Raw genomic sequence first — 27,687 nt, 5'->3', positions numbered from 1 at the left:
TTTTCCGCCCCCTCCCTCCCGCGGAAGCTGGGGGCGCATGCGTAGAGGCGGACGCTCCCTTCCCCCGCCCGGGGTAACTGAGGACTCCCGCGCGCGGGCTCTCTGCGCCCCACCCTCCCTTTCCTCGGGGCCGTCCGGAGAGCGGGGGCGAGCTTGAAAGTTCCAGAACGCTGCGGTGAGTGCGTTATCGTGAGGCGGAGCGCGGTGGGGTGGGTGCGGAAGGGGGCGAGGCCCGAGGAGTGGAGCCGGGCTTGTGATTGGGTCTTGTAAGGGCAGCCGGGCGTCTATTGGCCGGGGAAGCCGTAATGGCAGGCAGCAGGGGCGGGCCCCTTCTGGAAGGTTCTAAGATAGGGTATAAGAGGCAGGGTGGCGGGCGGAAACCGGTCTCATTGAACTCGCCTGCAGCTCTTGGGGTTTTTGTGGCTTTCTTCGTTATTGGAGCCAGGCCTACACGCCAGGTAAAACCTCTGCTCAAGAGTTGGGTTGTGGGTCTGGGAGCGTGCAGCCTCCACACAGGCCGGTTGGGCTTGCTGAGGCTTGGAGGGTTCTGAGAATCTCGTCGAGGCGAGTGTGCGGCTCCTTCTACCGGCTTAAGGGGCCTCAGTTTTCGGTGGGATGGCAGCGGTATTTGGTTGCAGCCGGCAGGACGGAAATGTAGGGAGTGGGCCGCAGTGGCCCCAGGGGAGGCTGGGAGACGCCCGGCGGCCGCGTGGCGGGGGAGGGTTGCTGCATCGGTTTGCCTGGCGCGCAGGGAAGTGGAGCCAGCGTTTTCTTTCACCCAGTTCCCTGCTTAGTCCAGTCCCACCGTGGTTCTTCAGAGCCGTTCTTGGCGTGCTTCCAGTATGGGGGTACATTCCGGAGTAGTTAAAAGCCCGTTGACTCCCGGGGGCACTGGCACCTGGCGAGGGAGGGGAACAGATAGTGCTCAGTTCGGGGTAAGACCACGTGTTTAGCAACGCCCCACGCCGTCTGGGTAGATGGGTCCTTCATCTAGGGCGTGCTCTGCTGCGGTTGGCACGGCAACCTGGACTGCAGCACTAGTTCTGGACCTCCCGTGTGCTTAGACGAGAGGTGATGGGCACTATTATCTCTTGGCAGTGGCCATACCTTTTTCCTGGTTATGTGTTTTGTTAAGAGATGAGGGAAATATTTTGATGAATTGAATTTTTAAACCAGATTTTTCTTTTTTTCAGCAACCATGTCCAAGGGACCTGCAGTTGGTATTGATCTTGGCACCACCTACTCTTGTGTGGGTGTTTTCCAGCACGGAAAAGTCGAGATAATTGCCAATGATCAGGGAAACCGAACCACTCCAAGCTATGTCGCCTTTACGGACACTGAACGGTTGATCGGTGATGCCGCAAAGAATCAAGTTGCAATGAACCCCACCAACACAGTTTTTGGTGAGTTACTAATTTTAAATGACAGAACAAATATAACAGGGCTAGGAAGCACAAAAGTTTATGAAACGTGAGGAGGGAGCTTTTTGATTTTAGAAAAACTGAGCTGAGAGACTTGTTCTCAAGTCTGTTATAAAACAGGTGGTAGAAACCTTTCAGGCTGAAATCTAGATAACGTAGGAGGTTGAAGTTTGAACCTTTGCTACCTATATGGTAGTTGAATTCACCTACCTATGAACTCTTAGGTATTTGAGTAATCATGGACTTGAGTTTTATCAGAAGAGCTATGAAATTGAAAGTGTTTTCATTTGATACCTTTTACAGATGCCAAACGTCTGATTGGACGCAGATTTGATGATGCTGTTGTCCAGTCTGATATGAAACATTGGCCGTTCATGGTGGTGAATGATGCTGGCAGGCCCAAGGTCCAAGTAGAATACAAGGGAGAGACCAAAAGCTTCTATCCAGAGGAGGTGTCCTCTATGGTTCTGACAAAAATGAAGGAAATTGCAGAAGCCTACCTTGGGAAGGTGAGGTTGGTTTTTTAGTATGGGGTGCATTCCGGAGCAGTTAAAAGCCCGATGACTCCCGGGGGCACTGGCACCTGGCGAGGGAGGGGAACAGATGGGGCTCAGCTCAGGGTTAAGACCACGTGCCCAACAGTGCCCCAGGCTCTCTAGGTAGATGGGTCTGTCAACACCAGAAACCAGGGGATCTTGACAATTACACAGTCATTTACATTTTGGGGGGGGGGTGCTCCAGCTGTTCTTTCACCAGCATTAATCCATTTGCTGGAGTTTGCATATATGTAAGTATAATAGTTATCAATCTGTGGTCTTTTCTTTATTCCTAGACTGTTACCAATGCTGTGGTCACAGTGCCAGCTTACTTTAATGACTCTCAGCGTCAGGCTACCAAAGATGCTGGAACTATTGCTGGTCTCAATGTACTTAGAATTATTAATGAGCCAACTGCTGCTGCTATTGCTTACGGCTTAGACAAAAAGGTATGTACCATTTGTGATGCAAGTCCAGATTATTTTAAGATTAATTTGATCCATCACAAATTGAAATGAGATTGTTTTTAATGGCAGGTTGGAGCAGAAAGAAACGTGCTCATCTTTGACCTGGGAGGTGGCACTTTTGATGTGTCAATCCTCACTATTGAGGATGGAATCTTTGAGGTCAAGTCTACAGCTGGAGACACCCACTTGGGTGGAGAAGATTTTGACAACCGAATGGTCAACCATTTTATTGCTGAGTTTAAGCGCAAGCATAAGAAGGACATCAGTGAGAACAAGAGAGCTGTAAGACGCCTCCGTACAGCTTGTGAACGTGCTAAGCGTACCCTCTCTTCCAGCACCCAGGCCAGTATTGAGATCGATTCTCTCTATGAGGGAATCGACTTCTATACCTCCATTACCCGTGCCCGATTTGAAGAATTGAATGCTGACCTGTTCCGTGGCACCCTGGACCCAGTAGAGAAAGCCCTTCGAGATGCCAAACTAGACAAGTCACAGATTCATGATATTGTCCTGGTTGGTGGTTCTACTCGTATCCCCAAGATTCAGAAGCTTCTCCAAGACTTCTTCAATGGAAAAGAACTGAATAAGAGCATCAACCCTGATGAAGCTGTTGCTTATGGTGCAGGTAACAATGGTATCTCAATTAACCCTAAAGGCAGGCAGGCCCAAGGTGACTCGCTGTGATGAGTGATTGTTAAACATTCGTAGTTTCCACCAAAAGCTTGGCTAATGATGGCAACACCTTCCTTGGATGTCTGAGCGAGTGATAGTTAAAACAGGAGCTGTGTACTGGGTTTTCTTTTAACTTCTTTTAACGTTAACTTTTTGTTTGCTAGCTGTCCAGGCAGCCATCTTGTCTGGAGACAAGTCTGAGAATGTTCAAGATTTGCTGCTCTTGGATGTCACTCCTCTTTCCCTTGGTATTGAAACTGCTGGTGGAGTCATGACCGTCCTCATCAAGCGTAATACCACCATTCCTACCAAGCAGACACAGACCTTCACTACCTATTCTGACAACCAGCCTGGTGTGCTTATTCAGGTATGTTTCTGTACTAGTCTTGTTTGGCTTACTGATAACAGATAAAGGGAAGTCTTGACTGACTCGCTATGATGATGGATTCCAAAACCATTCGTAGTTTCCACCAGAAAGTCTTATGTTGGCCAGTTCCTTCCTTGGATGTCTGAGCGACCATTCTTCCTAAGCAGGACCCTAGCACTGTCACAGAGACCTGGAGTCCATTGCAGTAATTTGTTTTATTTCCTACCAAGGTTTATGAAGGCGAGCGTGCCATGACAAAGGATAACAACCTGCTTGGCAAGTTTGAACTCACGGGCATACCTCCTGCACCCCGAGGTGTTCCTCAGATTGAAGTCACTTTTGACATTGATGCCAATGGTATCCTCAATGTCTCTGCTGTGGACAAGAGTACGGGAAAAGAGAACAAGATTACTATCACTAATGACAAGGGTAAGGAGGCACTGTCATCTGGTCTTGACAGGGATCATAATGGTATTTCAATTGAGTTACTGGTGCCTAAGGGTGTCTAGCTAAGAGAAACTAGAGTTACACCTACACAGGTAATTTAAGGCTTTTACTTAGAGTTAATTTCTTTCCTAGGCCGTTTGAGCAAGGAAGACATTGAACGTATGGTCCAGGAAGCTGAGAAGTACAAAGCTGAAGATGAGAAGCAGAGGGACAAGGTGTCATCCAAGAATTCACTTGAGTCCTATGCCTTTAACATGAAAGCAACTGTTGAAGATGAGAAACTTCAAGGCAAGATTAACGATGAGGACAAACAGAAGATTCTGGACAAGTGTAATGAAATTATCAACTGGCTTGATAAGAATCAGGTTTGTGTTTTTTTTTCTTTCCCCCCCACTCAATGGAGGGGAAGGGGGTGGTAAACCAAGCTTGAGCTGGATTTCAGTATAGGGTCACAATGATGAATGGTCCACAACATTCGCGGTTTCCACCAGAATTCAAGGTGTTGGCAACTACCTTCCTTGGATGTCTGAGTGACCCAAGATGTTAAGGAAGAATAAGGCCCTATTTTAATGTTGGTAGTGGCCCTCTTGTAAAGTATCAGATTGCGTCAGGGAGAAAGAAGGGTTATTAACATTAAAAGAACTTGTAGTAATTCCTTTTTCTCTTCCTCAGACTGCCGAGAAGGAAGAATTTGAACATCAACAGAAAGAGCTGGAGAAAGTTTGCAACCCCATCATCACCAAGCTGTACCAGAGTGCAGGAGGCATGCCAGGAGGAATGCCTGGGGGATTTCCTGGTGGTGGAGCTCCTCCCTCTGGTGGTGCTTCCTCAGGGCCCACCATTGAAGAGGTTGATTAAGCCAACCAAGTGTAGATGTAGCATTGTTCCACACATTTAAAACATTTGAAGGACCTAAATTCGTAGCAAATTCTGTGGCAGTGTTAAAAAGTTAAGCTGCTATAGTAAGTTACTGGGCATTCTCAATACTTGAATATGGAACATATGCACAGGGGAAGGAAATAACATTGCACTTTATAAACACTGTATTGTAAGTGGAAAATGCAATGTCTTAAATAAAACTATTTAAAATTGGCACCATACAATTGCTTTGAGTCTTTAAATAACCTCCCAGGCCAGCTGGTGGGAGAAGTAGGCTTAGGTGATTATGTGAATCTTACTAACTTCCCCCCTTCCTCTTAAGCTTGAGTTAACAAGGGCTGGGTGGCAAGTTGCCCTTCAGAGCATTGTGGATGGTACGTTTTGGAATTCAGAGCTTTGAGAAGGGGAGCGTGAGAAATTGGATCTGGACCAAACTAACCTTAGTCCTTAGGCTGGAGAGGCAGAAAGCTGACTTAATGGTGTTTTCTAAACTTATTCTGTGTGTAAGCCTGCCTAGGAGCAGAGGCTTTCCTGAAGGGTTGTGCTAGATGAGTAAGAATTTAGAGATCAGAACTAAATAATGGGTAGTGAATGTTAAGCTACATGGCAGAGGTATCTGAATGTCAATCCCTTGTATGAGCCACTGCCCTGTGGGCTTCTATTTCTTGCTGAGTTAAGATTATTCAGAAGGTCGGGGATGGAGCTACGCTGCCACCTGGTTAATTAAGGTCCCAACAGTGAGTTGTGATAGACTAGGGGAGCAGGCTGTTACCTGTCATTACGTACATGACAGATTTCAGTGGACTAGCTAATCTTAGCATATGCCAAAAAGCTAATTCATGGAGGAGCTGCAGTTTTTCCCTTTGGTACTGAAGGTCTACTAATGTCTGGGTATCTCTGGGAATTTATAGCACGATTTGATATACTTCTCATTCCATATTTTCTCCAAGGTTACAAAAAATGACAAGTAGTACACACTTTTTTTGAAGGGTTTTACTCTTGTTGCCCAGGCTGTAGTGCAATAGCACGATCTCATTGCAGTGGTGCACCCCCTGTCTCCTGGGTTCAAGGGATTCTCCTGCCTCAGCCTCCCAAGTAGCTGGGATTATAGCCATGCGCCACTACTCCTGGCTAATTTGTATTTTTTAGTAGAGATGGGGTTTCTCCATGTTGGTCAGGCTGGTCTCCCCACCTCAGGTGGTGCACCCGCCTCAGCCTCCCAAAGTGCTGGGATTACAGGTGTGAGTCACTGCACCTGACAGCAATGCACGTTTTTGGCATGTTTCTTTTGTTTGGGTGAGAATCTTATCTGGGCTTCAGTTTTCCATACGGGTGTGTTATCACTTGTGCAGGCTGGACTGTAACTCCTGGGTCCAAGTGGTCACCCAGCCTTAGTTCCAAGTAGCTGGCTCTACAGGTTTATGTCACTGCACATGGCCATACCATGTATTTGAGATGCTACAAACTTTTTTGATGCCTTGACTCAACGAGACTAAAGGGTAAATATACTTTGATCTCGTTTCATGTGGAATCTTAAAATTATGTGGAAGGTTTTCAGTGGTAGCTGTTACTGCAAATTTTTGAACTTCAGGTTAATGTTAGCTTAATGTTCATTAGCAAAACACAAAATTAGAGGAGTAAATAATGGCAATGTTTCCCCTATGCAGATAATACCTTGTTGGACATGTGTAATGTATAGCAAGGAATTGGGGCCTGGGAAGGTGGGAATTAATATTTGCTAGGTTTTCTCAGTTATTTGTATTATATTTTCATCTATTTATAAACCAGAATGTGTTTATAGATGACACTGAGGCTCAGGTGGACACTTAATGTCATCACATAGTCTAATCTGGGGAAATGGATTTTTTTTTTTTTTTTTGGAGACAGCCTCCAGCCTCCCTTACCCAGGCTGGAGTGCCATGGTACGATCTCACGGCAAACTTTGCCTCCCACCTTTGCATCCTCCCACCTTTGCATTCTCCCACCTGAGTAGCTGGGACACCATGCCCAGCTAATTTTTATATTTTCTATAGAGCGGGAGTTTTGCCATGTTGCCCAAGCTGGTCTTGAATTTTTGACCTCAAAATGGTTTGCCCCGCCTTGACCTCCCAAACTGCCGAGATTACAGGTGTGAGCCACTGTGCCTGGCCTATTGTTTGTAATTAGGGTTCTGCTGTGGGCTAGTAGTTTAAGAAGCCAGTAAAGATGTTTAAACCTTATAAATGTCTAATTAGCTGTTAGGTTAGGCTTAGAGAAAGAGAAGGTAACCATAGGGACAGCAGTGTCTACCACTTCCCATTCAATTTCGAGTTAATGGCAATTGCTTCTCCCCTTATTTGATTCTCCAAATAACCTTACAATGGAGGGATGTTTGGATGCTCTGGCTGTGCATGCACAAATCTACACGGTGGCAAAATTTGCTTTTGCAAGTTACTGTAAGGAGGTTTGAGTTTATAAGAGGAAACTCCATGATCTAGATGGTTCTGTCCCTGCTGCACAGGGCGCTACTGGATTGGGAAGACAAGCCAAAAAACTTAATCTCTAGGTCCAGTTTAGGAGTTACATGCACGTTTCTGGTGAACTTGGCAATATGGTTATATTCTAAAATGTATTTTTATTACTATAGCTCTCTGAGTTTCTACTTGACCTTATTAGACATTTTTCTTTTTCTTTTTTTTTTGGAGATGGGAGTCTTGCTCTGTTGCCCAGGCTGGAGTGCAGTAGTGTGATCTCAGCTTGCTGCAGCCTCCACCTCCCGGGCTCAAGCAATTCTGCCTCAGTCTCCTGAGTAGCTGGGACTACAGGCGCACGCTGCCACACCCAGCTAATGTTTTGTATTTTAGTAGAGATGGGGTTTCATCGTGTACCCAGGCTCAGTATCCTGAGCTCAGACAATCTGCCCGCCTCCCAAAGTGCTGGGATTACAAGCATGAGCCACCACGCCTGGCCCTTAATAGACTTAAACTTCTAAGGCAATAGTATAAAGCCACAATAATAAAATTTTCCAACAATATTACTACAATATTTGTTACATATAAAATTTAAAAATGACAATGCCCGTGAAAAATCCTTTGTCCAAACAATATTGAGTACTTACAATGTTCCAGGCTTTAGGCTTTCAGAAGAAAAGTGGTCTTTTGGATTCCATTAAGGTGGGATGAAGTGGTTGTAGGACATAAATAGAAACGCTGAGAATTTCCGTATCTGTGGGTCTACGTACTGATGTAGTCATCTTTGTCCACTAGATGGCAGTAGCTATTTATAAAACTGTCAGAGTACCCCGGGGGAAGCTGCTGTAGCATTGTCTGTGCTGTTTGTTGTGCTTTCTAGCTGGAAGCACAGCAAATAATGAAGAAGGAAAAGGAAGTCAGCTCTAAATATCCACAATTACTTTCCAGGCAAAGCATTCTTTTTTTCCTTTTTTTTTTTTTTTTGAGATGGAATTTCGCTCTTGTTGCCCAGGCTGGAGTGCGATGGTGAGATCTCGGCTCACTGCAACCTCCACCTCCCGGGCTCAAGCAATTCTCCTGCCTCAGCCTCCCGAGTAGCTGGGATTACAGCCATGCGCCACCATGCCCGGCTAATTTTGTGGTTTTGGTAGAGACAGGGTTTCTCCATGTTGGTCAGGCTGGTCTCAAGCTCCTGAGCTCAGGTGATCTGCCCGCTTCAGCCTCCCAAAGTGCTGGGATTACAGGTGTGAGCCACTGCGCCCGGCCCAGCATTCTCAACTGAGCAAGTGCCCTGCTCAGGTGGGAGTAATGGCTTGAGTTGAGATCTCAGGATACTTGGGCAATGGGTATGGAGGGATGGGTAATACAGACAGGTTTAGAATATGGAGGGCGAGGTGAAGAAAAAGCTCAGAGAATATAGCCTTTCCGGAGCCACACTGGCTAGTTTAAGTCCCCATATTATTTCCCTCATCCCCCTGAACTGCTTCTGGGTTTCTCAACACACTTTGGTGAAATGCTTAAATTCCTCAGGAAGCTCACCCAAGAATGGAGAAACACCTGTGTGCACACCTGTGTTCCCAGTGTCTGGCACATAAGCAACATATATTCGTCAAGTGAATGAATAAGAAGGGGTGGGTGGAGCAGGTACCCAAGAGGGTAGAATGTGCTCGCTTTGTGCTTTATAATAGTCTGCTCATGATCATCTCTCTTGGAAGAGTGGGAGGGTGGTTGCTGGATGAGCTCAGACTCACTCTCTGTTCCTTGCAGGGTGGGGAGCCAACATCAGAGTTGCATGCGATGAGAAGAAAGTGATCAAACCTGGAGCAGATTTGGGTAAAGGAAAGTTGGCAATAACAGAATTGCCAAGATCTTGACTGGAATAAAGGTCTTTACATTGCCCCTGAGATCTGGGCACTATGTGGAGTCAGTGGGATGAGCAGAGACAGTGTAGCTAGTCTGCAGAATGAGAAGACTGTCAGGGCCTGCCTGGAGCAATGGGGCCTGTCCTAGAACACTGGGCCACAGCACAGAACATTCAGAGCATTCAGCCAGCTCAATTTTTTATTTTTTTATTTTATTATTATTATTTTTAGACAGGGTCTTGCTCTGTCACTCAAGCTGGGATGCAGTTTCATGGTCACAGCTCACTGCAGCCTCCGCCTCCTGGGCTCAAGTGATACTGAGTAACTGGAACCACAAGCGCATGCCACCACGGCCAGCTAATTTTGTACTTTTTTGTGTAGAGACGGGGTTTTGCCATGTTGCCAAGATAAAGACACCATCAAGAAAGTGAAAGGCAAACCCATAAAACTAGATAAAATATTTATAAATCATATATCTGATAAGGGACTGTTATCCCGAATATATGAAAAACACTCATAACTCAAAAAGACAACCCATTTTTTAAAATGGGCAAAATGTCTGAATAGACACTTCTTCAATGAAGATAAATAGCTAATAAGCACATGAAAAGATGCTCAACATTAGCCACCAGTGAAATGCAAGTTATCACAGAGATAGAATTTCTCGTACATTAGGATGTCTGTAATCAAGCTGGCAAGGATGTAGAGAACTTAGGACCCTCATATACTGTTGGTGGTATAGCCATTTTGGAAAACACTCTGATGGGGCTGGGCGCTGTGGCTCACAGCTGTAATCCCAGCACTTTGAGAGGCCGAGGAGGAGGGCGGATCACCTGCGGTCGGGAGTTCAAGACCAGCCTGGGCAACATGGTGAAACCCCATCTCTACTAAAAATACAAAAATTAGCCGGATATGGTGGTGTATGCCTGTAATCCCAGCTACTCCGGAGGCTGAAGCAAAAGAATCACTTGAACCTGGGAAGCAGAGGTTGCAGTGAGCTGAGATCACACCACTGCACTCCAGCCTGGGCAACAGAGTGAGACTCTGTCTCGAATAAAAAAAAAAAAGGAATTGAGTACTGATATGTGGTACAACATAGATTAGCCTTAAAAACATTATGGTAAGTGAAAGAACCCAGTCATAAAAAAACACATATGATTCTATTGATATGAAATGTGCAGAATAGGAAATCTTTTAAGACAAAAAAGATTGATGGTTGCATAGGCTGAGGGGAAAAACGGGGAGAAATACAGAGTGATAAAGGGTATGGGATATTTGTTTTGGGGTGATCAGATTGTTCTAAATTGATTGTGATGATTGCACAATTCTGTAAACTAAAAATATTGAATTACACACTTTAGATGGGTGAATTGTATGATCTCAATAAATACATATATTAACTGAAAAAGAAAGAGGCGCAGGGCTGGTTTCCCCTGCAAGGAGAAAAGAGAAAGCGAGACAGAGAAAGAGACAAAGGCCTACCATTGTAATTGGGAACATGGATGAGGAGGAACAATATTGCTCAGCTCAAGGCTGAGGTGGGTGGGTTGCTTGAGGCCAGGAATTCAAGAGCAGCCTGGGCAACATGGCAAAATCCCATCTCTACTAAAATACAAAAATTAGCTGGGCATGGTGGCGTATGCCTGTGGTCCTAGCTGCTTGGGAGGCTGAGATGGGAGGATGGCTTGAACCTGGGAGGCAGAGGTTGCAGTGAGCTGAGATGGCGCCACTGCACTCCATCCTGGGCGATGGAGTGAGACTCTGTCCGCCCCCGCACTCCACAAAAAAGAAGGAAAAAGAAAAAAAAAAAATAAGATTCTTACTCTCAAAGAATGGAATAATCATGGCTGTGCTGGGTTTACTGGGTTTTTTTTTTTGTAGTTTTATACTTTTATTTTATAACCAGCAGTTAGCGCTCATCCATGTTGACGGTCTATACATTTTTGAAAGTGGTAACAGGTACATAGGTACAGCGCTTTTTTGGGTGAATCTTCATCCTCATGTTTTCTGTGCACATGGATATGGATATAGTATGGGACATTCCTTATTCCTTTGGCCCAGACAGTTCTGTTAAGCCTGATATCAATGTGTACATCTGGAGTCCGCATCTCCATGGCAAATTTCCAGATCTCTCTGAGTGCCCAAGGGGCACCCTTTTTGAAGCCCACTTCATGGGTGCGCTCATAAATGTTGATGGTGGAGTCTCAGATGATCACCTCCGCTGATGGCAGAATGGCCCTTCTCACCACCCTTCTCTGCAAGAGCCATTCTGCTGGGTCCAAACTGTTTTGTTTTTGTTTTTGTTTTTGTTTTTTTGAGACAGAGTTTCACTCTGTTGCCGAGGCTGGAATGCAGTGGGGCCATCTCGGCTCACTGCAACCTCCACTGCCCGAATTCAAAGGATTGTCGGCTTCAGCTTCAGGAGTAGCTGGGATTACAGGCATGCGCCACCATGCCTGGCTAAATTTTTTGTATTTTTAGTAGCGACAGGGTTTCACCATGTTGGCCAGGCTGGTCTCGAACTCCTGGCCTCAAGTGGTCCACCCATCTTGGCCTCCCACAGTGCTGGGATTACAGGCGTGAGCCACTGTGCTGGCCTGTTTTTTATTTTTTTAAAAATTTCTACACTTTCATTTGAGACATTATGGTCACTCAAACCAAGTGGATACAGGTCCCCTTAGGAGCTGGGAAAAGATTAGATTGTACTGAAAAGAAGGTGGGTTGTGGCCTTATGGGCGCAGTGGCTCACGCCTGTAATCTCAGCACTGTGGGAAACTGAGGCAGGCAGATCACCTGAGGTCAGGAGTTCAAGACCAGCCTGGCCAACATGGTGAAACCCCAACTCTACTAAAAATACAAAAATTAGCCAGATGTGGCGGCACATGCCTGTAATCCCAGCTACTCAGGAGGCTGAGGCAGGAGAATCGTTGGAACTAGGGAGGCGGAGGTTCCAGTGAGCCAAGATTGCGCCACTGCACTCCAGCCTGGGCGACAGAGCAAGACTCTGTCTCAAAAAAAAAAAAAAAAAAAAAGACTGAAGATGGATTATTCTCTGGAGAAAAATAAAATAGAAATTGTACGTAAAAAAAATTAAAATTGTCTGGGCGTGGTGGCTCACGCCTGTCATCCCAGCACTTTGGGAGGCTGAGGCAACTCCCAACCTCACCTGAGGTCAGGAATTCAAGACCAGCCTGACCAACATGGAGAAACCCCGTGTCTACTAAAAATACAAAATTAGCCGGGTGTGGTGGTGCATGCCTGTAATCCCAGCTTCTTGGGAGGCTGAGGCAGGAGAATCGCTTGAACCTGGGAGGCGGAGGTCGGTGAGCCGAGATGGCGCCACTGCACTCCAGCCTGGGCAACAAGAGTGAAACTGTCTAAAAAAAAAAAAGTAAAAAAGAAATGGGGGTTATAATACTCAACCATTAGTTTGTTATGAGGATGAAATTAGCCAGTCTCTGTGCCAGACTCTCAGAGATGCTCAATAAATGGGGGCTATTATCACTATTAGATTGTAATAATTAGTATTGTTTCCTAAGGTTGCTGTAGCAAAGTTCCAACAACTGTGTAGCTTAAAACAACAGAAATCTACTAGCGGCTAGAGGCCTGACATCAAGGTGTCAGTAGGGCCATGCTTCCTTTAAAGGCACGAGGGAGGGAACTGTCCAATGCCTCTCTATGAGCTTCTAGTAGCTTCAGGTGTTTCTTGCATCACTCCAGTCACATGGCTGTGTTCTTTCTGTGTGTCTTCACATCATCTCTCTGCACCTGTCTGTCTCTGTGTCCAGATTCCCACCACTCCCCTCCCCTCTTTTTTTGAGACAGGGTCTCACTCTGTTGCCCAGGCTGGAATGCAGTGGCACAGTCTCGGCTGACTGCAACCTCTGCTTCCCAGGCTCAAGCAATTCTCCAGTCTCAGCCCCCTAAGTAGCTGGGACTATAGACGTGAGACACCACACTTGGCTAATTTAAAACATTTTTTTTTTGTAGAGACTGGGTTTCTTCATATTGCTCAGGCTGGTCTCAAACTCCTGAGCTCAAAGCGATCTGCCTGCCTCGGCCTCCCAAAGCGCTGGGATTACAGGCATGAGCCACCATGCCCAGCCCTTTCTATAGGAACACATGTCCTACTGCACCTCATTATAACTTGATTACCTCTGTAAGAGACCCCCATTTCCAAATAAGGAAGGTCACATTCTGAGGTTCTGGGGATTAGGACTTCAACATATTTGGGTGGGCCGCAGGGAGAAAGGACACAATTTGACCCACAGCAGTTATATTCCCTGTTATCACTGAAGAGAAATTCCCTTCCCAGCTTTTGCACAAAAATAGAAAGTATGTAAGCCCTAGACAAGATCCAAATACCTGTCCTTTAGTGGGACCAACAAAAAGGCCTTTTAATTGCCATCTCTTTCCCTGAAGCTGCTCCCACAGCAGGCCACCAGCTGTAGGTCCTGCTCCCCGACATCCTTCCTCGTCCCTCCGGATTGCCAAACAATGCCTAATTCTATTATTTCCAGTGATTTCCCCGTGGGCAGCAGTTTATTCCTGTCATCAAGTCTCTGATGAAATCTTTAGCTATGAAATGTTTAGTCCAATCCCAACAAATCGTGTATAGTGTTAACATGTCACAAGCTGCCCGCGGCCTGCATTATGTTGTAATTTGGAAGCGAGAGAAGTGATAATCTAGGGTCAGGCTTCTTTTGTGAGCTTGCATTAATGCTGTAGCCAGTGATGTCAATTGACAGCCCATCGATTTGGGCTAATAGTGCACAGAGGGGGCAGAATTGGGGCGAGATAGGGAATAAAGGATATCGACGGCCAGTCGCCAGGATCCTGGCAGCTTTTAATCTATTATTGCCCTCTTTTAATGCAACTTCCGTGTCAACTGCATTTACTTCCACCAGCTCTGCCTGCTGCGCTGAACTGTGCAGCCAGTGGGGTGCCACCCCCAGAGTGGCTCAAAGTTCCCCAGTATTGATTCTCAGATGCTCTGGGGTGTGAATTATAATTATTTCATTAAGCCCTTTAATGGGTATCAACTATGAATCTTCCCCAGCTTAGGCTGGGGAGGCCAGGGCGAGGTCTGCATCATTACTCTGTGTTCATCTCGTTGCTACCAATTGTCCTACTCTCGACCCTTATTTTTTTTTCTCCTATTATCGCGTCTGTGGTTTTAGTGGGAAGCAGGTCAGTCTACTCCCAGAGAGGAACTGGGAAGAGGAGTTGGCTGATTTGGGGAGATTGGAGGGGAGGCCATGGTTGAGCAGATTGCAGTGTTGGCTACTCCCACTAAGGAACTACTAATCATACCATCAGATGTGCTTTGCCCAGCTCTGGTTTGCCTGTGCAGGGAGGTGACGCAGGAGAGCTTGGGACAAAGTGAGAGATCTTGCAGCTGCTTCCCTGTGAGGCTTTGAGTCCTGACATAGCTCAGGAATATTCCATCCTCTTGCTTAAATCATCCATCACCTTTACTAGGGTGCTATGGATACAAAGGAGTACAAAACACTCCCTTGTGCCCCCAAGGAGCTTACACTTTAGTAAGAGGAAAAGGGAGGAACACGTAAATACGCAGCAATGAGACAGACACCAGTGAGCATTGAGAAAGGGCAGAGGACAGGGAGTTACGAAATCCAGTGGAAGAAGCTCTTGACCCAGGATTGAGGATGGAGGGAGGCTTCCTGGAGGAGCAAATGCCTAAGCTGAGCCTCAAGAATGAGCAGGAGATGGCCAGATGAGAGAGAAGAAGAGCAGCCCAGTCAGTGGGAACAGCATGTTCCAAAGGCACGGAAGCAAAGGCCAGATGGCACAATCTCATCCAGTCAAGTAAGGCTCAGACTTTATATGAGGTGGGGAAAAGTTCCAGCCCTCACTCAGGTTTCTTGCCTTCTCACGCACCTCCCACTGTGGCTAAATCTCACCTGGAGCCTTAAGAAAGCTCAAAAAGAGTCTCTCATGCATTTCCCACCATTTTACCAGGTCCCTTCTTGTTTGGACCAAAATTTCATTTAAGCCAAGAGTGATTTTTATTTCAGGCTCTTCACTTCTTTGGTTCCCAGGGTGGTTTAAAAATATGTCTGCCTTTTTTTTTTCTTTTTTTTGAGATGGAGTCTTGCTCTGTTGCCCAGGCTAGAGTGCAATGGTGCAATCTCAGCTCACTACAACCTCCGCCTCCTGGGTTCAAGCGATTCTCCTGCCTCAGCCTTCCAACTAGCTGGGACTATAGGCATGCATCACCATGCCCAGCTAATTTTTGTATTTTTAGTAAAGACGGGTTTTGCCAGGCTGGTCTTGAACTCCTGACCTCAGGTGATCCAACAGCGTTGGACTCCCAAAGTGCTGGGGTTATAGGCGTGAGCCACTGCACCTGGCCTTTTTTTTTTTTTTTTTTTTTTTTGAGACGTAGTCTCTCTGTGTCACCCAGGCTGGAGTGCAGTGGCATGTTGGCTCACTGCAACCTCCACCTCCCAGGTTCAAGCTATTCTCTTGCCTCAGCCTCCCGAGCAGCTGGAACTACAGGCACCCGCCACCACACTCAGCTACTTTTTTTTTTTTTTTGAGATGGAGTCTCGCTCTGTCGCCCAGGCTGGAGTGCAGTGGCACGATCTTGGCTCACTACAAACTCCGCCTCCCGGGTTCATGCCATTCTCCTGCCTTGGCCTCCCGAGTAGCTGGGACTACAGGCACCCGCCACCATGCCCGGCTAATTTTTTGTGTTTTTTTTAGTAAAGACGGGGTTTCACCATGTTAGCCAGGATGGTCTCGATCTCCTGACCTTGTGATCCACCCACCTCGGCCTCCCAAAGTGCTGGGATTACAGACGTAAGCCACTGTGCCTTTTTTTTTAATGTACAGAGTCTAATTCCTCTGCCTTTGAATATGGGCTGTCCTCAGGCACTGACTTCTAATGGATAGAATGAGGAGAAAGTGACGCTGGTTAACTTCCAAGTCTAGATTATTGAAGCCATGTTATTTCCACCTGGCTCTCTGGATGTTCATTATTCCTACAGCTGCCTTGTAGGATGTCTGGTCCCCTTGAGGTCCATATTTGGAAAGGTTACATAGAGAGAGAGGAGGGGCCTCAGCTCTTCCAGCCCCCAGCTGTTTGAGTGGGTCCTGGCTTGGGCGCCAGACATGTGAATGAGGATGCCTGGGAGATGACTCCAGTCCCAGCCACCAGCTGACTGCATCTTCATGGCAGAACCCAAGTGAGAACTGTTCAGCTGAGCCCAGTCAACCCCCAGGTTCATGAGCAAAATAAATGTTATTGGGTTTTGTTTGTTTGAGACAGAGTCTCCCTCTGTTACCCGGGCTGGAGTACAGTGGTGATCATAGCTCACTGCAGCCTCAAACTCCTGGGCTCAAGCAATCCTCTGGCCTCAGCCTCGCAAGTAGTTGGGGCTATAGGCATGCACCACCACTCCTGGCTATTTATTTGTTAGTTTGTATTTGGTGGAGATCGGGTCTTGCTATATTGCCCAGGCTGGTCTTGAACTCCTGGCCTTAAGCAATCCTCCCACCTTCACCTCCTAAGTGCTAGGATTACAGGCATGAGCCACTGTGCCTGGCCATGTTATTGTTTTTAAGCCACGATTTTAGGGTAGTTTGTTACACAATAATAAATAACTAGAACAGTTAGATTTGGTAATATTTGTGTTTAAGCTTGATTATTAAGCTTTATAGTAAGTCTTAAAGTCAGGTAATGAATTCTCCAACTTTGGTGTGTTTTTTGTTGTTGTTGTTTGAGATGGAGTCTTGCTCTGTCACCTGGGCTGGAGTGCAGTGGCACAAATCTTGGCTCACTGCAACCTCTGCTTCCTGGGTTCAAGTGATTCTCCTGCCTCAGCCTCCTGAGTAGCTGGGATTACAGGCACCTCCCACCATGCCCAGCTAATTTTTGTATTTTTAGTATAGACAGGGTTTCACCATGTTGGCCAGGCCAGTCTTGAACTGCTGACATCAAATAATACTCCTGCCTTGGCCTCCCAAACTGCTGGAATTACAGGCATGAGCTGCTGCGCCCAGCTGTTTTGCTTTTTCAAGACTGCTTTTGTTCTTCTAGATCTTTGCTTTTTCACATAATTCTTAAAAATCAACTCAATTTCCACAAAAATAACCGATTTGACTTATTCTTAGGATTTTAATGACTCTATTTGATCAAATTGAGTTTACCTCTTAACAAAGTTGAGTCTGAATCAACAAAAATGGCATATCTCTCCTTTTATTTAGGCCTTTTAAAATTTCTGTCAGCAGTGTTTTGTAGTTTAAAATGAAGAAATCTTGCATATCTTTATTTTATTTTATTTTATTATTTTTTTGAGACAGGGTCTCACTCTGTCACCCAGGCTGGAGTGTGGTTGTGTGATCTCAGCTCACTGCAACCTCTACCTCCTAGGCTCTAAGTGATCTTCCCACCTCAGCCTCCTGAGTAGCTGGGACTATAGGTGTGTACCACCATACCTGGCTAATTTTTTTTTTTTTTTTTTTTGGTATTTTTTGTAGAGACAGGTGTTTGCTATGTTGCCCAGGCTGGTCTTGAACTCCTGAGCTCAAGCAATCCACCTGCCTCGGCCTCCCAAATTGCTGGGATTACAGGCGTGAGCCACTGTGCCCGACCCTCTTTTCTTTTTTTTAGAGACAAGAGCTCACTGTGTCATCCAGGCAGAAGGACGGTGGTGTCATTGATCATAGCTCACTGTAGCCTCAAATTCCTAGACTCAAGCAATCTTCTTGCCTCAGCCTCCCAAGTAGTTGGGACTACAGGTGTGTGCCACTACACTTGGCTAAGTTTTTAATTAATGTTTTTTATAGAGACATGGTCTCACTATGTTGTCTAGGCTGGTCACCTCAAACTTCTGGCCTTAAGCAATCCTCCCACCTTGGCCTCCAAAAGTGTTGGGGTTATAGACGTGAGCCATTGTGCCTGGCCATCATATTATATTTATTCACTATGTAAGTTAAAAAGCTCTCTAGGGTCTACACAGCACCTGACACATAGTGAATACTCAATACATATTTAAAGAAAGACAGTATATAATTACTTAGTAGTATTAATAAAAAATAGCAGCAGCAACTAATTTATAGACAACTTAAAAAAAGTTTTTAAGATTAAAAAAATTTAACTGTGGTAGAACACACATAACATATAATTTACCATCTTAATCATTGGTAAGTGTACAGTTCAGTAGTGTTAAGTATATTTACATCATTGTGCAACTCATCTCCAGAACTTTTTCATCTTGCAGAATGAACCCATTAAGCAAATTATCAGTTTCCCCACCCCCAAGTCCCTGGCAGTTACCGTGATACTTTTTGTTTCTATGAATTTGACTATTTTAAATACCTTATATAATATACAGAACCTTTTTATGAAAAACTGATTTTATATTTCATTTTTTTTTTTTTGAGACAGAATCTTGCTCTGTCACCCAGGCTAGAGTGCAATGGCATGATCTCAGCTCACTGCAACCTCTTCCTCCCAGGTTCAAGTGATTCTCCTGCCTCAGCCTCCCAAGTAGCTGGGACTACAGGTATGCACCATCATGCCCAGTTAATTTTTGTATTTTTAGTAGAGACGGGATTTCACCATGTTGGCCAGGCTGATCTCGAACTCCTGACATCAGGTGATCCACCTGCCTCGGCCTCCCGAAGTGTTGGGATTACAGGTGTGAGCCACCACGCCTGGCTTGATTTTACATTTCTAATCTTATTTGATTGCAACAATAATGTTACAAGGAGGCAAGGACAGAACCTCTTAGAAACCTGGAATATTTACATTTTTTTAGGCTCTTAGGATATTAAGAAACGTCAAACCAAGATTATAAAAATTGTGATATATTTAAAACTTTATATTTAGTGAGTGAATGCTTTTATTTTATTTACTTATTTATTTTTCTTTCTTTTTTTCTCACATTTCTCTGAAGAGTGAATGCTTTTTAAAATGCAATGCTGGGCCGGGCGTGGTGGCTCACGCCTGTAATCCCAGCACTTTGGGAGGCCGAGGCGGGCAGATCACGAGGTCAGGCGATCGAGACCATCCTGGCTAACACGGTAAAACCCTGTCTCTACTAAAAATACAAAAAATTAGCCAGGCGTGGTGGTGGGCGCCTGTGGTCCCAGCTACTCGAGAGGCTGAGGCAGGACAATGGCGTGAACCGGGGAGGCCAAGATCGGGCCACTGCACTCCAGCCTGGGTGACAGAGCGAGACTCCATCTCAAAAAAAAAAAAAAAAAAAAAATGCAGTGCTGGCCAGGTATGGTGGTCCGTGCCTGTAATCTCAGCAATTTAGGAGGAAGAGGCAGGAGGATTACTTGAAGTCAGGAGTTTGAGACCAGCCTGGGCAGAAAACCAGATCCCATCTCTACAAAAAAATTTTTAAAAAGTAAACAAAAACGCAATGCTGGCTAAGTATGGTGTCTCCTGCCTGTAATCCCAGCATTTTGAGAGGCCCAGGCAGGAGGATCACTTGAGCCCAGGAGTTCAACATAGTGAGAGCCCATCTCTACAAAAAGTTTAAAAAATTAGCCAAACGTGGTGGCATGTGCCTGTAGTCCCAGCTACTCGGGAGGCTGAGGTGAAAGGATGGCTTGAGCCCAGGAGGTCAAGGCCACAGTGAGCTGTGATTGTACCACTGCACTCCAGCCTGGATGACAGAGTGAGACGCTGTCTTAAAACAAACAAACAAACAAACAAACAAACTACCTAAAAAATGCAATGCTAAATACTCGTCCTAGACAAAAATGTATTTTAAAAATCCCATTAGTGTGTGCTGCAGAAGGGGTGGCCCAAAAATGACTCATACATTTCCAATGAGGAACATCTCCTATTTTTTTTTTTTAATTGAGATGGGGTTTTGACATGTGGCTTAGGTTGGTCTGGAACTCTTGGGCTTAAGCAAGCCACTGGTCTCAGCCTCCCAAAGTGCTTGGATTATAGGCATGAGCCACTGCTCCTGGGTGATCATTTCCTTTTAGTCTTATCAGTATTTCTCTTTGGCTGAGTGTGTGTGTGTGTGTGTGTGAGACAGTTTCACCTTATCGCCCAGGCTGGAGTGCAATGGCGCAATCTCGGCTCACTGCAAGTCCACCTCCCGGGTTCAAGCGATTCGTGTGCCTCAGCCTCCTGAGTAACTGGGATTACAAGTGTGTGCCACCACACCTGGCTAATTTTTTGTATTTTTAGCAGAGACAGTTTCACCATGTTTGGCCAGGCTGATCTTGAACTTCTGACCAGCCTCCCAAACATGGAAGGATTTTGGGAACTTCGACCTCCCAAAGTACTGGGATTACAGGTATGAGCCACCGTGCTTGGCCTGAATGTGTATTTATTTTAAGGTAATGTCAAAATCTAAACTTGAGGCCCCAAATTAATGTGAGGTTCGGGCGAAATGACCAGTTCTCTCTTTCCACCAGCACTTGCCATTGTGAAAAGCCATGGTGCAAATGTCATTCCCATTTTTACAAACCAAGAAGGCGTCTCAGCAAAGGTATTGTTTCAGCCTGAAGGCTGCACAGCAAATTTGGTAGTGGAACTTGATCGGGAGGCAGAGGTTGCAGTGAGCCGAGATCGCACCATTGCACTCCAGGCTGGGCGACAGAGTGAGACTCCTTCTCAAAAATAAATAAATATAAAAATAAAAAATAAATAAATAATAAATAGACAACTTAAAATTTATAAATAAATAAATAAAAGACTGGAACTTGGGTTTTGGCTGTAAGCCTAAACACTCGAGACACCAAGCCTAACTGAGGGGGCTATTCATTTTGGACAGTGAGTGCCGAATATACCTCTGGGATCTGCCAAGGAAAGTGGGCTGCCATGGAGGTAGTGAGATACCAGGTTCCAGGAGCCACCAACAAGAGGTCTGACTAAAATGATTTGGGCTTGCTGCAGAGGATATTCAAGAATGGGGTGTCAGGGTGCGAGGAGGAGGGAGCTGCGTTAGATTACTTCCAGCTTCCTTTCAGACACCCCCCAGCATAGGGGCCAAGCCCAAACCGGCAACACAGCTCCACTCTCCGGGGGAGGCGGGCTGGGCTGTGCATTCATTTCCCCACCTTTTCATTCGTGGCAGCCTGCCACCGGTTGTTGGGCATCCATAGCTTAATTTGAACAAGTGGGCTCTGGTTTCCTGAGGCGAACTGTCCGGGCGCCTCAGCCATCCATCAGTATTCTCTTCAGTCCCCTGGCAGCTGCTCACTCCGGGCTGGCTCAACCTGCACTGACCTCATCTTCCCACACAGAGCAGAGGAGGATTTGGAAAAAATTAGTTATATTAGTGACTCCCCGAAACACTCCGTTTACTTGTGATATGACAAATATTTCAGCCATTAGGATCTCTCTGTCTCTTATCATCTTAAATGCACTCACTTACATTCCAAATCACTACTTAATTTAAAAGCCTATTTGTTGAGATTGTGACAGGCCCAGGGAAAAGGAGAGACAGACACTCACTCAGCTCTGGCTGGAATAGAATCAGATTTGGAACTTTGATTGAATCTTTCTCCCCAGGACTTATGCTCAGTCAGGTATCATCTAAACACTTAGGGCATGAGAGACTTACAGGGCACCCACACTGTGGAGATTTATAAGGTCTGCTTCGAAGTGGCCATGTGGCATGGTGACCTTGGGCAAATGACTTCATTCCTGGGTGTCCTTATGCTTTCTGACCCCCGGATACGGTGACGCATTTCGTGAATTTCTTTTTTTTCTTTTTTTTTTTTTTGAGACAGAGTCTTGCTCTGTCGCCCAGGCTGGAGTGCAGTGGCATGATCTCCCCTCACTGCAACCTCTGCCTCCCAGGTTCAAGTGATTCTCCTGCCCCAACCTCCTGTGTAGCTGGGATTACAGGTGCATGCCACTATGCCCAGCTAATTTTTTTTTTCTTTGTATTTTTAGTAGAGACAGGGTTTCACCATGTTGGCCAGGCTGGTCTCAAACTCCTGACCTCAAGTGATCCATCTGCCTTGGCCTCCCAAAGTGCTGGGATTACAGGCATAAGCCACCGTGCCTGGCCTGGTGAACATTTATTGAACCCCTAATAGGTGCTAGGCAACATGATAGATTCTGAGGGTACAGAGGTGAACTTCCTGCAAAAAAATTGTTCTTAGTTTCTTATTAATAACCAGCATTTATAAAACACTATTTGCCAACTATGTGAAATACTCCACGTGCCTTCTTTCATGTAATCCTTGCCATAATCCTATGAGGTAAGCTACATTGTATTCCCATTAACAAATGAGGAGACTATTCTGTCTGACTCTTCAATCCATAATATTAAGCACCATGCAGTACCGTCTCCCTATATAGAACTTACCCTATTGGAATTTGTATGTTTGTTTGTTGTTTTGAGAGAGTCTCACTCTGTTGCCCAGGCTGGAATGCAGTGGGGCAATATCAGCTCACTGCAGCCTCCGTCTCCAGGGTTCAAGCTGTTCCCCTGCCTCACCCTCCTGAGTAGCTGGGACTACAGCCATGTGCCACTACACCTGGAGATATATATATATATATTTTTGTATTTTTAGTAGAGATGGGGCTTTGCCATGTTGCCCAGGCTGGTCTCAAACTCCTGACCTCAAGTGATCCACCAGCCTCAGCCTCCCAAAGTGGTGGGATTATAGGTGTGAGCCACTACACCTGGACAGAATTTACCCTGTTGGAATTTGTAAATGGGAAGTTCCCAGAACAGACCATGTTCTACAGACTTGTGTATTGTGTGTCAAGGTATTGATGCTCTTTTGGATCTGCAAGAGCAACAAAATTACCCTCAGCATGCCCAGGCACGGTGGCTCACACCTGTAATCCCAGCACTTTGGGAGGCCAAGGCAGGAGGATCACGAGGTCAAGAGATAGAGAACATCCTGCCCGATATGGTGAAACCCCGTCTCTACTAAAAATACAAAAATTAGCTGGGTGTGGTGGCATGCGCCTGTAGTCCCAGTTCCTTGGGAGGTTGAGGCAGGAGAATCTCTTGAACCTGGGAGGCGGAGGTTGCAGTGAGCTGAGATCGCACCACTGCACTCCAGCCTGGTGACAGAGCGAAACTCCATCTCGAAAAAAAGAAGAAATAAATAAATAAATAAATAAATAACCCTCAGCATATAAGAGGTGAGGACTGGCTGGGCACACTGGCTCACACCTGTAATCCCAGCACTTTGGGAGGCCAAGGCGGGTGAATCACCCAAGGTCAGGAGTTTGAGACCAGCCTGGCCAACATAGTGAAACCCCTTCTCTAATAAAAATACAAAAATTAGCCAGGCATGGTGGTAGGTGCCTGTAATCTTAGCTTCTTGGGAGGCTGAGGCAGGAGAATGGCTTGAACCCAGGATTCAAGTGGAGGTTGCAGTGCAGATCACGCCACTGCACTCCAGCCTGGGCAACAGAGAGAGACCTGGTCTCAAAAAAAAAAAAAGGTTCATCATGCCTGTCATCACAGCCTAGCTAGCACACATCTGAAATCTTGCTATTTAAATTATTTTATACATTTTCTTTTCCTTTATTTAGGACTCTTGTTCCCTTTGTGATCTTGGCTAACTACCAGCTTCCCCGAACCTCCAAAGCTTCAGCATTTTTCAGCTGTGTTAAAGAGAAACAGGGAAGGAGAAGCATCCTACCTGAGCTTTTTTTTTTCTTTAATTAGTATTAATTTTGACAAGTTATAATCTTATGTAATTATGGGATACACAGTGATGTTATGATCTACATATACAGTGTGGAATGATTGAATCAAGATAATTAACATACCCATTACCTTAAATACTTATTTATCCCTCCTGCTTAACTGCTACTTGGTACCCTTTGATCAACATCTCCACATTCCTCTCACCTCCCAACCACCGTTCTACTCTCTGGTTTGAGTTTGATTGTTTTGGATTCCACAGATAAATGAAAATATGAGGATTTTGTCTTTCTGCGCTGATTTCACTTAGCTTATTTTTATTTATTTATTTATTCTGAGACAGAGTCTCAGTCTGTCACCCAGACTGGAGTGCAGTGGCCTGATCTCGGCTCACTGCAACCTCCGCCTTCTGGGTTCAAGCAATTCTCCTGCCTCAGCCTTCTGGGTAGCTGGGAGTACAGGCGCCCGCCACCACGCCCGGCTAATTTTTTGTATTTTAGTAGAGACAGTGTCGCTCAGGCTGGTCTCGAACTCCTGAGCTCAGGCAATCCGCCCACCTCGGCCTCCCAAAGTGCTAGGATTATAGGCGTGAGCCACCATGCCCGGCCTCACTTAGCTTATTGTCCTCCAGGTTCATTCATGTTGTCGCAAGTGACAGAATGTTCTTCTTTTTAATGACTGTTTAGTACTCCATTGCTTATATGTACCACAGTTTCTGTATTCATTCATCCCTTGATGAAGCCTTAGGTTGATTTCACATCTTGGCTATTGTGAATAATGCTGTAATGAACATGGAGTGCAGATGGCTCTTTGACATAGTGATTTTTTAAAAAAATTATGACTCCAATTGTCTTCTTTTTTTGTTTTGTTTTGTTTTGTTTTTTGAGACAGAGTTTCACTCTTGTTGCCCAGGCTGGAGTGCAGTGGTGTGATCTTGGCTGACTGCAACCCCCGCCTCCCAGGTTCAATCGATTCTCCTGCCTCAGCCTCCTGAGTAGCTGGGATTATAGGTGCTCACCACCACGCCTAGCTAACTTTTTGTATTTTTAGTAGAGATGGGGTTGGCCCATGTTGGCCAGGCTGGTCTCAAACTCCTGACCTCAGGTGATCCACCCGCCTTGGCCTCCCAAAGTGCTGGGATTAGAGATGTGAGCCACCACGCCTGGCATTTTTTTTTTTTTTTTGAGACAGAGTCTCACTCTGTCACCCAGGCTGGAGTGCAGTGGCATGAACTCACTGCAAACTCTACCTCCTGGGTTCAAGTGATTCTCCTGCCTCAGCCTTCCAAGTAGCTGGGATTACAGGTGCGCACCACCATGCCAGGCTAATTTTTGTATTTTTAGTAGAGACGGGGTTTCACCATGTTGGCCAGGCTGGTCTCAATCTCCTGACCTCAGGTGATCCACCCGGCTTGGCCTCCCAAAGTGCTGAGATTGCAGGCATGAGCCACCACACCCGGCTGTAAGCTTCATTTTTTTATTTAGCTTTCTGACTGTGCTTGTGCCTTCAACACTTTCGCAATGGTTTTCTGCCGCTCAATAAGGAAATCACTCTTGATCCTGTCATGAACACACCTGGAACACACACAACCACCGGAGGCCCTGCTGACATGTTTTTTGTTTGGGGCAATCTCATAGGAACTTTAGGTCTCACAGCACAAACTTCAAAATGAAGTCTTCCTGGACACATGCCCACATGCGGATTTTGGTGCTTTCCCAACCTTCCTGGTATAAAGGTAAACAATTCTATTACCAGGTGTTCGGGACAGCCTAGTTTTGTTAGAGACTGAACTGTAGGAAAGCCTACAGCAGTATGTCAAATGCTGGACCATTCCGAGTGCCTCTAGACCACGTCCCCGGAAGAGCAAACATACTGATTTCAAGTCCTTAGGGTATATACCCAGATGTGGGATTTCTGGATCATATGGCAATTTTATTTTTAGGTTTTTTTTGAGGAAACTTCATACAATTTTCCATAATGGCTGTACTAGTTTACATTCCCACCAAGAGTGGAGAGGGGTTCCCATTAAAAAATGGGCAAAGGAGCTTGAATAGACATTTCTCAAAAGAAAACAGGACAGGTGCAGTGGCTCACGCCTGTAATCCCAGCACTTTGGTAGGGCGAGGCAGGTGGATCACCTGAGGTCAGCAGTTTGAGACCAGCCTGGCCAACATAGTGAAACCCCGTCTCTACTAAAAGTCCAAAAAATTAGCTGGACATGGTGGCGCACACCTGTAATCCCAGCTACTTGGGAGGCTGAGGCAGGAGAATCACTTGAACCCGGGAGGCAGAGGTTGCAGTGAGCCGAGATGGCGCCACTGCACTCCAGCCTGGGTGACAGAGCGAGACTCCATCTCAAACAAACAAATACCAACTGATACGTGAGAAAATGTTCAACATCACTAATCATTAGGAGAATAAAAATTAAAACCACAATGAGTTCTTACCTCACACATGTCAGAATGGCAGTATCAAAAAGATGAAAGATAATATACACGTTGACAAGGATGTGGAGAAATGGGCTAGGGTTTTGAAGATTGAGATCAGAAATAGCAGACTCCTTGGGATGCAGTGTGGAGGTAACAGGAGGTATCAGCTTGGGTGACCCTCAGGACCTCTGTCTGTGCTAAGTGACTCAGCCCCTCACTTTTCTGCCATAGCTGGTTGGTTCAGAAGTAGACTCTTAACCTAAAGTTGGCAATCTTGCAGCCAAGAGGCCAGGGCACCAGACTTAGGAGCAGTTATGTTAATGACAAATTCAGAGAGACTTTGCACAATTCCTGACGCTGAAAGCCCCGGAGGTGGTTATCTACTGCTGTGTGACAAACTACTCCAAAATGTGGTGGCTTGAAACCACAACTTATTGCTCGTGATTCTGTGAGTTGGTTGGGCAGTTCTTCCTCTGGCCTGTTGTGGGCAAACTCATGTAGATACATTCATGCGGTGTTGACTGTAAGCTGAGCTTAGCCGGGAGCCTGGCGTAGCTTTCTATCCACGTGGTCTTCCATCCTACTGGAGTCTAGACCAGACTTTTTCACACGGCAAAGGCAGTGTTCCAGGAAGGAGAAGATACAGCCTTTCTGGGAGGCTGTGGCCCATGTCTTCTCCAGCATATTCTATCATTGAAAACATTTCATAAGGCTGGTCCAGATTCAAGGGGTCTACTTTTTGATGGAAGGAGCTGCCAATCATTGTTACCAGTGACAATCATTGTTTATAGATGGACTGTGGCTGATTAAAAGCAGATAAAAATTATTTGTGGCCTTTCCTATTAAAAGGTGAGTATGAACACTTGAATCTGGGATGTCCTGATGGTGTTCTTTGGCCAGCAAAGCGTGGTGGGAGCGACGCTGTACGGCTGCCAGGATGGGCCTTGCAGTTCCACTCCTACTCTCTTGGACCATTGTCCACGGTGTGATGGGGGAAAAGCCCAGTTTAACCTCCTGGAGGATGAAAGACCACGTGGAGAGAATGGCCCCATCTTCACAGCTTTCCCAGCTGAGTCCTGCCCCAGTCTCTCCACCAGCTGGATGTTGTCACCTGAGTGAGTTTAGAAGAAACCAACGGAAGAACTTCTAGCCAGTCCCTCCACACAATTCTGAGAAACAGGACACTGCTGTTGTATTAATCAGCTGTGTTTTGTGATGCTGGAATAGCTGATTAAAACAGCTCGCAGGGCCCTCCCGCGGCGGGTGATGGTTTGGCACTTCCTTTGATTCTCTGGCTACGCTCCTAACAGGTTGTTTTTCCTAACGAGTCATTTTTTCCCCCTCAAGTCAATGAGTACCTATTTCTGTTGCTTGTAGCTAAGACCATCTAAGAGAGCCCCAAGCCAAAGGAAGAAACTCAGGGTGTTCTGGACCCCTTGGTCAGGCACCCTCCCCATGTGGAGAGTCTCTTTCCAAAAAGCAAAAACAAAAACAAAAAGTTAAGATTTACCACATCATCTCTTTTTATTTGCCAAG

The 27,687-nt window shown here is 45.8% G+C and overlaps 1 protein-coding gene, 2 non-coding genes and 1 pseudogene across 3 annotated transcripts; 3 read left to right on the top strand and 1 right to left on the bottom strand.

Annotated features, from left to right (window-relative positions):
• The first annotated feature begins 177 nt into the window (after nucleotides 1–177).
• On the top strand, nucleotides 178–5,010 carry HSPA8 (heat shock protein family A (Hsp70) member 8). The gene is made up of 9 exons (XM_003313393.7): nucleotides 178–458; nucleotides 1,194–1,403; nucleotides 1,725–1,930; nucleotides 2,254–2,406; nucleotides 2,494–3,049; nucleotides 3,261–3,463; nucleotides 3,694–3,892; nucleotides 4,043–4,275; nucleotides 4,583–5,010. The coding sequence occupies exons 2-9, from the start codon at nucleotides 1,199–1,201 to the stop codon at nucleotides 4,766–4,768; spliced, it is 1,941 nt and encodes a 646-aa protein (XP_003313441.2). The 5' UTR covers nucleotides 178–458; nucleotides 1,194–1,198; the 3' UTR covers nucleotides 4,769–5,010.
• LOC112204959 (small nucleolar RNA SNORD14) lies at nucleotides 3,100–3,187 on the top strand. Its single transcript, XR_002938687.1, has one exon. It is a non-coding gene; the product is annotated as a small nucleolar RNA SNORD14 (small nucleolar RNA).
• On the top strand, nucleotides 3,527–3,613 carry LOC112204960 (small nucleolar RNA SNORD14). Its single transcript, XR_002938688.1, has one exon. It is a non-coding gene; the product is annotated as a small nucleolar RNA SNORD14 (small nucleolar RNA).
• A 20,126-nt stretch (nucleotides 5,011–25,136) lies between the features above and the next one.
• On the bottom strand, nucleotides 25,137–25,553 carry LOC100613060 (large ribosomal subunit protein eL34-like; annotated as a pseudogene).
• Nucleotides 25,554–27,687: the final 2,134 nt, after the last annotated feature.

Source organism: Pan troglodytes, chromosome 9, assembly GCF_028858775.2.
Source record: "Pan troglodytes isolate AG18354 chromosome 9, NHGRI_mPanTro3-v2.0_pri, whole genome shotgun sequence".
Taxonomy (NCBI): domain Eukaryota; kingdom Metazoa; phylum Chordata; class Mammalia; order Primates; family Hominidae; genus Pan; species Pan troglodytes.
The sequence above is the reverse complement of the archived record's forward strand: the minus strand, read 5'-3'. Positions and strand labels throughout refer to the sequence as shown.